The 11,181-nt window shown below is 40.3% G+C and overlaps 1 protein-coding gene across 3 annotated transcripts; it reads left to right on the forward strand.

The window, feature by feature from the left end:
* The first annotated feature begins 1,691 nt into the window (after positions 1-1,691).
* Positions 1,692-7,796, forward strand: LOC112055934 (piggyBac transposable element-derived protein 4). Of its 3 annotated transcripts, XM_052889536.1 has the most exons (4): positions 1,692-3,061; positions 3,227-3,327; positions 4,234-5,389; positions 5,671-7,796. In XM_052889536.1, exons 3-4 carry the CDS (start codon positions 5,103-5,105, stop codon positions 7,655-7,657), a joined length of 2,274 nt encoding a protein of 757 aa, XP_052745496.1. In that variant the 5' UTR covers positions 1,692-3,061; positions 3,227-3,327; positions 4,234-5,102; the 3' UTR covers positions 7,658-7,796. The 3 variants fall into 3 exon arrangements, with proteins under 3 accessions (XP_052745496.1, XP_023951997.2, XP_052745497.1); XM_024096229.2 differs by lacking the exon at positions 5,671-7,796 and having other exon boundaries at positions 1,801-3,061; positions 4,234-5,093; XM_052889537.1 differs by lacking the exon at positions 1,692-3,061 and having other exon boundaries at positions 3,148-3,327.
* Positions 7,797-11,181: the final 3,385 nt, after the last annotated feature.

Genomic DNA, 11,181 nt, shown 5'->3' on the forward strand with positions numbered 1-11,181 from the left:
ATAAAAGCTAAATTTTATATATGTTACTTGGGGACTTATAAAAAGATGTTACCTCAATAGCCGGACAGTTTTCGTGGTTTTTACATCTTGCCAGACACATCAAAAGTCCACTATAGGTGCGAGCGCGAATGCTTAGTCGATTACTATTTTTAGTGAAATAGGTGATTTTGTAAATATTATGTTTATGTTAAATTTTTTTCATTAATAATATATAAGAATTAAGGAAAACAAACAGCAATAGTCATACAACTAAAATATAGATTGTACTCGTAGAGAGAACGCCATCTATGGGTAGCCAATAAATCTAATTAGAATGCGCCATCTAGTGATCACGGTATATAACTTTTTAAACTGAAATGAGAGTTGCGTTGCTGGACTTATTACCCGAAGGGTTGGACAAGTGGAGAATGGCAGTCAATGTGGGAAAGACGGCCGCCATAGCATTCAACATTCGGAGGCCGCTACGTAATCTCCAGCTACGAGGGCAGGGCATAGCATGGCAGACCTCAGTCCGTTACCTGGGATGCTACATCGACGCCAGCCTGAATATGATCCGCATGGTGGACCACACTGTGTGTCAGGCTGCGGCGGCCAGGTCGATGTTGCACCAGGTACTAACATCCCGACTCCCACTGAGGACCAAGCTGAAGATCATCAGCACCTATGTCCGCTCCCGTCTTACGTACGCGGCACCAGACTGGTACGCCCTGTGCTCCGCGTACCAGAAGAACCGGCTTCAGGTCCAGCAGAACAAGTGCTTGCGCCTTGCCATCGGAGCTCCAAGGTACGTCAGGAATGACGTCATACACCGAGACACCAGGACGCCCGACGTGGAAGAATTCGTCCAGAATCTAGCGCACCGTATGTTCGTGCGCGCAGATAACGGACCATACCAACACCTCCATGGCATCGCACCCCACCGCGAGAGACCGCCGAACGGGCGTCCCCTACCTCGCGAGCTCCTTCTAGTGGCCGAACCTGCAGGCGCAGACGCTTAAGGCGACGAAGATGGCGACGAGATGGATGACGCACATACCGGACTTGACACCGCCCCAGCGCAGGATAGCGAGTAATTGCAGTCCGCGCGGGGAACTTTGATTGACATAGTCTACTACCCTTAGGCCGAGAGGTCTCAGCCCCGAAAGGGGCTGGAAGAACATGTCCGGGGGAACAAGATCCCCCGCGCCATACCCGGGCAAGGAGGCGTAGCCTCGAGGTCCGTACCCCCACCTGGATTTTTGTCCGGGAGGAGATGACCTGCCTGAGTTGCGTATCTATCTCAATATATAATGTATCATCTATGGATGGTGCGCAGTAAAAGAACGCACTCGACTAAGCGCTCTATCTCACTCGCACCTACTTGAACAGTTGTTACCCCGCGCTCGCACCTATAGTGGACTTTCGATGTGTCTGGCAAGATGTAAAAACCACGAAAACTGTCCGGCTATTGAGGTAACATCTTTTTATAAGTCCCCAAGTAACATATATAAAATTTAGCTTTTATACTATAACGAAAGTATAATTATAATTTATTAAAGTTTAGGGGTGTCTGGCAGGGGGTAGCAACTGTCATAAGTGTCCGGCAATGGATGACGAGATTTTTAAAGTTATCCCGAAGGAAATATTAAAAAATTGAGCTTTATACTTTAACGAATTTCAAGTACTATTTTATACACCTTTACTACCTGTTACCTGCCCAGGTAACCACAACCCAAACTTTATAGTCGCTGGTCGTTCTTACCTGTATAGAAGACATCTACAGAGAAACTTTCAACTTTTATAAAATAACGAAGGTCTGGCTGTCGTGGGCTCTTGGGCTAATAAGTTTAGGTTAGGTTAAAGGAGATCATTCATTTTGGGCCCTTTTTGAAAGTGCCGGCCAACGAAAAAAAAATGCACGAATCGTTAGAACTAATCATTTGAAGTAATAGCTAATGTGGCATAAAAGTTGTCAGGTGGCTCTGAACCTCTTATACAGGTTCGATGATTCGTTATTTGCATACATTTTGTCAACTTTTAAAAGTGTAAGTAAGAAAAATAAACTAGAAATACAATCTCTGTGCCATACTAACTATTGCTCCAAACGGGCAGTTCTAACGATACGTATCAGTTTTTTTTCTTGGCGGGCACTTTTTAAAATCGACAAAATGTATGGAAATAACGAATCGTCGAACCTGTATAACTTGGTTCAGAGCCCTCCTACAACTTTTATGCCATATTAGGTATTGCTCCAAATGGCTAATTCTAACGAGTCGTGCCATTTTTTTTTTGTTGGCCGGCACTTTCAAAAAAGAGCCCAGAAATGTATGAAGCGTGAATGATCTCCTTTAAATTACTAATTAGTCACAGAAGGCTAGATCGTATTTTTATGATGTATCAATTTGGTACTTTACAACAGAAAAAAAATGTCGCTTTCCAGTACTGCAAAGACAGAGCGACAAAAATTGTAAGAGAAAACCCTACTGAAATGACACCATTGAACAAATACAGCATGTATTTTCTTTTGTCAATGCATTCAGTCTCACTCTGGTTTTTGATGCTTTAGAACAGGATATTTCACCGCGACTGTTGCTGCGACACAGATTTAAATAGCCGGGTCCACACCGGACGATCCATCGCGCTCCGATCGCGCGCGGCAGCAGCGCGATCCAAAGATGCAGGCGGTGTGGACGTGCCGCGCGCGATCCATGCGCACGTATTGGAGCGCGCGCTCCCTACCTCGCGCGATCCGTGTGCGGTCGGTTTTTGTGCCAGCCTCAAAGGTGCCTCAGTTGCGTGATGCGCGCGGTGTGGACGGTTGTGTTGGTTCGCGCGATCCACCTCGCCATGAACATCTCAGAAAGTCGCCGTTTGATATCGCTTTATAAAGAATTTAAATGTTTATGGGATCCCAAAGATTCTAATTACACCAATAGAGGTGTTAGAGATGATGCTTGGCGTCAGATTTCTTGTGAAATGGGGAATAAGTCGATCGAGAACCTAAAGAAAAAAATGCGATCTCTGGCGGGAGGCTACAGAAGGGAGAAACACAGAGAGAAGCAAAGCCGTATAACTGGATCCGGTAAGAAAACAAAGCTACTTTTTATCTGTAGGTATTAAAATTATATATTTTATTATAAGTAATTACATCATAATATTTACTGTGGATTTCACGTGATTTCGCTTTTTACATTTAAGCTGTTAGAAATACACGTGGTTATTTTAATGAGTAACTTGTTTATTTCAGGTGCTCAAGATACATATAAATCAAAGTGGTTTGCGTATGATGACTTCGACTTTATGGCGGATAAAAATGAACCCGGAACCACACGCGATACATTGGAACATGTGAGCTATTAGTTTACTGATATTCATTTTGCCAAACTATTGTATGGTTTGTAACAAAGTGTCTTGCTAAGTGGGACCGTATTGTAGTGGCATTTTCTGTTGCTCTTCTTGGTACGACGGCCATCGGTTGTAGCGATTGTGATGGCGGTTCATTTCGCCAGCTTCCAGGTATTACATCTCCATTCTCCTGTACTGTATCAAACGTTCCTGGCGATATAAAGTTAGGATTACTGCGTAAGTAGTTATATAGATGAACCGTTGCCAGCACGACTTTAGTCGCAGTTTCTGGTTCCAAAAGCATAGGTTTACGCAGGACTCTGTAGGCAGAACTAAGTACTCCAAACGCGTTTTCAACTACTCTACGTGCTCTTGACAGTCGGTAGTTGAAAATTCTTTCACAAGAACCCCTTTCCCGTGTACCATCGTATGGTTTCATAGTATAATCATTAAGCTGAAAAGCTTTATCACCTAGTATATAATAGGGTACCTCAATTTTATAGGGAACTTGCAATATCTCCGGTGGAGGAATATTTAGCTCTTTTTTTTCAAGTTTTTTATATAAATTTGTGCTTTTGAACACGCCTCCATCTGATATTCTGCCTTTAGTCCCAACATTCACATACAGGAACCTATAATTTGCATCTACTAATGCAAAAAGAACAATACTAGGAAATAATTTGTAATTATCAAAGTCGTTGCCACTATTAAAAGGCGATTGTATAGCGACGTGTTTGCCGTCCATCGCTCCTATCACGTGTGGGAAATTCCACTTATTCTCGAATTGCTGAGAAACTGTACGCCATTCTTCTTTAGTTGACGGCACCTGAAAATAAAGGAGATCTTAATTATAATATAAAGCTGAAAATAAGAATAAGCAGTAAATAGTAATAATAATTGTTGTTACAGGTAGAATCTGATACGACTGAAGGGGAACTTGAAGTTAATACTACAGTGAGCGAAAACGAGAACAGTAACATTACTAGTGACACACAACCGGAGAGAGCCAACCACCACACAGATCAGAGTAGAGAGCAGAATGATCAGAATGCACAATCCAGTGTCCAAACAACAAACAAAAGAACAAAAAAAAGAAAGAAAACTACTTCTAATAATGCAGATGACATATCAGATGAAACTCTTTCAGAGGCTTTCCAACTTCTGCAACAATGTGCTCAGCCACCACAACCGGAAACTGATTCTTACATTGCTTTCGGGCAGTATATATCTACTGAATTGCGGAAATATGATGCAGTAACATTAGTTAATGTCAAAAATGCTATATGCCAAGTTATTTTTCAAGCTGACACAGGAAGATATGGGGATAGCAATTATGGATATTACACTAATTCATATCCTGGCACACCAATAGCATCCACTTCATCACAGTCCCAGTCTCTACAACCTCAAAATTATCCAGCTCCAATTCCACAGACATCACCGTCTGCTCATCTAGCCTCCAATTCATCGCAGTCCCAGTTTCTGAAACCTCAGGATTATTCACTTCCACAGTCACCACCGAATTAACACATTTAGTGCTCACTACTCGGATCCGAGTTGGGAGGGGGGATAGTAGCGGTGCCGCGCACTCGGATCCGAGTGACCGGCCTGTGCATTTTGTAGTAGTCAGTAAGCCGCCGGCGTTTGAGGTGAGTTTATGTTGGTTTGCGCGACCGCTCTGAAACATATTCAACTTACGAAAACGCGTATTGGTTTCATTATAACAGTGTAATTGTGACTTTTACACACGATCGTATCAAAGCTATTTTTGCACTAAAATGGACAATAAGGCTGGACCGTCTGGAAGTAAATCTACGAGTAGTTCTAGAAAAAAGCGTCGGCAAAGTGATGACTATGAGTCTGACTATAGTGATGAGGATGTGTATTCTCAAAGAGCTGATGAAGACTCTTCAAGTTCAGAGGACTCTTCTAGTTGCGGCAGTGATGATAGTATCTTTGATACTAGACTGAAGCAAAAGACGACCAGCCGTGTACCACCAGCTCAACCTTCAAGGTCATCTGCCCCAAAGACGACAAGCCATATACCACTAGCTCAACTTTCAAGGTATGACTAACTAATGATGTTATGAACGCATGACAATAAATATTTGAAAACAATGTGGAAAATGAAATCTCCGAGTGGGAATCGAACCCGTTCCTTCAGGATTCCATCCTTGACACTTTAATCACTAAGCCTCAAAAGCCAAATTCCTCATTGCTTTGAACCGTCTCAAAGAGGTGTAGTTACCATCAAAAAATGCTTAAAAATATTTATTATGAAATTAAATTGATTGAACTCAATAATAACAGTAAATTGTACTTAATTCCATTTAATTTTATTTAAAGGTCACCTGCCTCAAAGACAGTCAGCTGTGTACCACCACCTCAACCTTCAAGTTCATCTGCATCAAAACGTGGTTTATGTGAGTCAGATGGAAGGGCTATCATTCAATGTAAGCGATTAAGACCTTCATTTAGGGATGGCCCCACGCGTAATAATTCTACTCAATCGTTGAAGTTACCAGATCTAAATAGTTCCTCAGCATCGAAGTCAGCGCCTCGACTACTGGAATTTGATGGAGACGGTAGCTTTGAATTCAATTCTGAAATTGACTGCCGTCCTACATCGCCGAATATCGTACAGGACTATGGAGATTTTTTGCCGGATATACCAATTAACCCTACCAGTTCAACACCTAGCGTATCTCTTCTGAGATCCGATGCGATCACCCCCAACCTTTCGCCAGAACGTGATGACGTCTCTCCATCAATTATGGCTGTTCGGAGATCTGGAAGTCGTACTCCAGACTTACCCGATGATTTTTATCTATCACCCAATAACTCACCCTCTGGTCAAGGAGCCACTACCACCTGGAGCAGTGATCCAAGCTCCATGAAAAGCTTAGAGTTTACTAAGGAACAGGAACTCTTAGTGCCGCCTCCAACTGATCCTTACGAAGCATTCCGACTAATGATTGATGACGAGTTGTTAGATCTTATAGTTCGCGAGACCAACGCGAACGCAATAAGAGTCGGTAATGCACAAAACGTCAAACAAAACTCCAGAATAAAATCTTGGAAAGATTTAACAAAGGAAGAACTGCTGACATTTTTAGGACTCCTTCTTCACACAGGAACAATTCGACTAAACCGTTTAAGTGATTATTGGAAACGACACTATTTGTTTAATATTCCATGCTTCGGACAATTCATGTCACGAAATCGTTTTTTACTTATTTTACGATGCCTACACTTTACGTCTGTAACCAGTGAAGAAGACCGTCTCAATAAAATCCGACCATTCATGGATCATTTTAACAATAAAATGAAAACTATTTACTGTCCAGGTAAAGAGCTATCATTGGATGAGTCCATGGTATTGTGGCGCGGTCGGTTGCTGTTCCGACAATATATAAAAAACAAACGGCATAAATATGGCATTAAACTCTATGTTTTAGCAGAACCAGATGGTACGGTCTTGAAATTTCAAGTTTACGCCGGTGCTAATGATGAGACATCAGGGCAAGGACATAGTAGTAAGATTGTCTTCAAACTACTAGAAGAGAGACTGGACTGTGGCCATCATGTATACATGGATAATTATTATAATTCTTATGGCCTGGCTGTGAAATTGCTAGATCGACAGACATACTGCACAGGAACGTTAAGAAAAAACAGGAAAGATAATCCCGTCGAAATTGGCTCTGTTTCACTGGAAAAGGGAGAAAACAAATCCTTGTTCTTGAACGGCGTTCATGTCGGAAAATGGAGGGATAAGCGATACGTTCTGTATATTTCTACAGAACACGGTAGTGAGATGATGGAGACTACTTCCAAAAGAGGATCTATAGTAGTGAAACCAATGGCAATCGTTCATTACAATAATTTTATGTCGGGTGTTGATCTTCAAGATCAGATGTTGGCATACTATCCAGTCCAAAGGAAGACGCTGCGTTGGTACAAGAAGCTGTTTGTGCATATGCTGCAAATGAGCCTTACTAATGCATTGCACTTGTACAATACATTTTCGGCGAATGACAAATTAAATCTATATGATTTCCGTATGAAGATACTGGAGAAGCTTTTACCTGATCCTAATGATGTAAATCGACGCAATGTTTTGAAAGTGAAACACGAACTCACAAAAATAGAAAAGACCCGGACGAGAGTTAAGACAGTAGGAAGAGTCACGAAACAAACTATCGAAGTGGTCCGAAAAGAATGCAAAGGTTGCAAATCACAGAAAAAAAGGGTGCAAACAATTTATGAATGTAAGCAATGTGAAGGTTCTCCAGGTTTCTGTACAAAATGTTTCTGCCTAGCACATTCATAATTGTTTTCATTAAATTTTATTGTTTTGTTACCTATGTGGTTAAAATTTTCAGAATATTTTTTATTCCTTTGTACCTTTATGTGAGTGACTCACCTTTATTCTGTGACAAGTTTTCAATTAAACTTATAATTATTACGTACTGATACTTTTGATTGTATGGCTTTGATTTGATTTTTGATAAATATTATTGTATCGCTCAGATTTATGAATGTCTTCCTCAATAAATAATTATTCAAATGCGCATTATATTTTATTTACTATCTATATCCCTATGTTACTTAGGGATAATATAGCATTTAAAATGTAAAAGAATTATCGAAATCTGTGGAGTAGTTCCATTCCAACCATTGCTGTCCCTTACGCTCGGATCCGAGTGACCGGCACCTGGCGCGCTATGTGCCTAACACTCGGATCCGAAAAAGGTTATTTTTTATTAAAAAAATAATAATAACAATATACTTTCATCCATATTTTTAAACATACCTATATACTTAATCAAAATACGCCTTAAAAAAATTTGGTTTCTGCCTAATTATTTTAATAATATCTTAAGCAGTGAATGTGTTAAATAAGTACCTAACTATATCATGTTTTCAAAAAATAATTAATAATTGTAAACATGTTACTTCTTTAAATTATGATTGTAATACACTACTTTTTTATTGAGTAATAAAGTATGGTTTTACTTACCTTTACATAATCATTTAACAGGTCAATGATGGCTTCACAAACTTCAGGAATAATTATCGATATAGACTGTTTGGAAATGCGGAACAGATACTGCAAACTGACGTACGAATCTCCAGTTGCTAAAAATCTCAATGTTAGTAATAATCTTTCCTTCACAGTAATGGCATCTCTATAATTTGTATCATTCTTTCTTAGCTTGTTATTTAATAATGAACACAATATCTCAAATTGATTAGCATTCATTCTTGCAAAATTGTGTTCAACTTTATCTGACACTAACTCTGCGTACAGCTGAGTCCCAGATTCCAAGCGATTTTTGTAAATTTGTTTCACCCAAAACCGTCGTTTTCTTTTTTGTGATTTTTTGCGCAAGCATTTAAGCAAAATAAAAGTTACTGCTGCAACGGCAAGACGCCGCCGTTGTACGTGTGACTCCATATCGTACAAGAGTTAGACTGGCTGAATCACGGATCGCCTTAGGATCGCTTGGAGCGCATAATTTGGGATCGCAAGTTTCCAAGAGTGGATCGGCCTAACACGATCCACGATCCACGCTCCGCGATCCTGGATCGTCCGGTGTGGACCCGGCTAATGACCAGTCAGCAATATATTTGCTATAAAAACCGTAGCTCTGCCTCTAAAGGTGGGTACAGATTGGTGCAATGCAACATGTAATGCAACATGCAATGCAAGAATTTGACGTCCACATTGCTGCAATGTATCACGAATGCTCGTGGTTTGGACGCCTCGCGCGCACGAACTGCGCCTGGGTCGCGCACGCTCCGAGCGTTACAACTCGTGCGCGGTTCGATCCGAGATTTGTCGGTTTTTGGTACGAACACAAAGGGGCGCGCAGTGTGCGCAGGACTGAGCTGTGGACGGTCATTCGTTTCGTTCGCATGCGCAACGATCATGGCGGTGAGGGCTAGTGTTTGTTACGAAATGCGGGAACAGATGTTCTCAAATGATTCGTAATCATGCGCGTACCGCGCGCGCCACACGTCCAAGGCAGCAACATGCAATCTAAGGCAGAATATTACATTACATGTTGCATTGCACCAATCTGTACCCACCTTAACAGTCGGTCGTTCTGGTAATTAGCCGAATTGCTGTCCTGACGGACCTGGTTTCGGTTTCCCGCCGGTCTGGACTAGTATTAGTTTATTTTTCAGTTTAATGTCATTGTAGGTATTAGTTTAGATTATAAGGTTGTGTTGGCTGTGTTCGTGGCGTTACCCAATCTGTGGTTCCAACTGAAAATCAGCACTACGTGTCCAAATTCAAATGGTCACGTAGCATTATGCTGAGCTGGGGCCATTTTCTGGGTTATGCCACACATCGCAGAGTATTGTCCTGGATGTCATGGTGTACTGGAGATATTGTGATGTGTGCTTAGACCATTAATTAGAATGGACTTGGTTCGCACCCAAATTCACCAACAAAAAAGTCTGTCGTTTTTTGAGGGGGACGAGGTAAACTCACACATCGAAAATATTTAACACCATTAAAAATATTCTATGTCCATACCACACTACACACAACTATAAATTTGACTCGCAATACACACACGCATAATTTTTACACAGACTAACAAACACATTGCTTAGACTATCCACAGATTAAATACATAGAATATTCGATTACTGATCGATGTTTCGCTGTTTCGTCAAAAGAATAGATTCTTTTGATAAATTGTTTTTATTAAAAAAATGATAAAATTAGATTTAAATACTTTCAAATGAATCTTTACTCCATCTTTTACTAAACTACAAGTTTTTGGCCGTTTTTTATGCTATTTAACTACACAAACCGGCATTTTAGGAAGCTCTTTACACGACGAAAACGATTACAACAATGAGACATCGATTCTGTAGCAACAGTTTTTATAAACGCATTAGATCATAGATTTTTGATCTTTGCCAGAGGGGTAACGGTTAGCGAGGCAAGTCCTGTTATTAATGGTCTAAGGATGTGTGGCATAATTTTGAAATAAACGCATTTTTCTTTCTTTTTCTTTTCTTTCTTTAATAAGACTAAGCCCCTAACAACATTAGTCTATAGACCCATTGCAGGTCCGTGAAAGGCGAGTCGCGAAAGTGAATAGTAATAGAGAGTGTATTGTCGTAGTGAGAATTATAGATATATATAAAATAAACTTAGTTTCAGTTATTAAAATGTTTTTTTTAATAAACACCGAGAGGCCGAGGCTAACAGAGCGCCAATCGGTTACTAACCACCGTTTTTCGAGCGCCAGCTATTGTTTTTACAGGCTTATTTAACAGAAGTCATTTATAACGATTGATAATGGATAAATTTCTAAAAACACTAACAGAGCCATCAACTTCTAGCGGTAGTGATGAATCAAAAATAAAGAAAAAATGTCTTTATGACGACGGTTATTTCAAATTCGTATTTACTGTGACTGGGAACAACGGACAGTGCGTTATTTGCTTTGTAACTTTAATAAGAGAAAGCATAATGCCATCGAAGTTATTACGGCACCTCAATGCAAAGCATCCAAATGAAAAAAATGAAACCCGTGGATTTTTTCAAAAGAAAAAAAAAATCTCTTCAACATCAAAAAAACTGCTTTTACAAATGTCCAACGAAAATGAGAAATCTTTGCTGGCTATGTTTGGCAAGCAAGAGGTCGAAAAACTTAAAATTACACCTCTCTCTGACAATACCATTCAACGCAGTATAAGCGATATTATGATATGCCGACCCCCCTGGGGGTCGCGACTCACAGATTGAAAAACTCTGTTTTAGAAAATATCGATGAACGGGTCTTTGAATATTGGATAGGATTAATGAAAGAAAATTTCGATATTTTA

Source organism: Bicyclus anynana, chromosome 26, assembly GCF_947172395.1.
Source record: "Bicyclus anynana chromosome 26, ilBicAnyn1.1, whole genome shotgun sequence".
NCBI lineage: Eukaryota > Metazoa > Arthropoda > Insecta > Lepidoptera > Nymphalidae > Bicyclus > Bicyclus anynana.

Bases quoted from the DNA above. Each gene is read 5' to 3' on its own strand.
- LOC112055934 (XM_052889536.1), top strand. From the start codon at position 5,103: ATGGACAATAAGGCTGGACCGTCTGGAAGTAAATCTACGAGTAGTTCT. The intron at 5,390-5,670 runs GTATGACTAACT...TTTTATTTAAAG, and splicing joins CCACTAGCTCAACTTTCAAG to GTCACCTGCCTCAAAGACAG.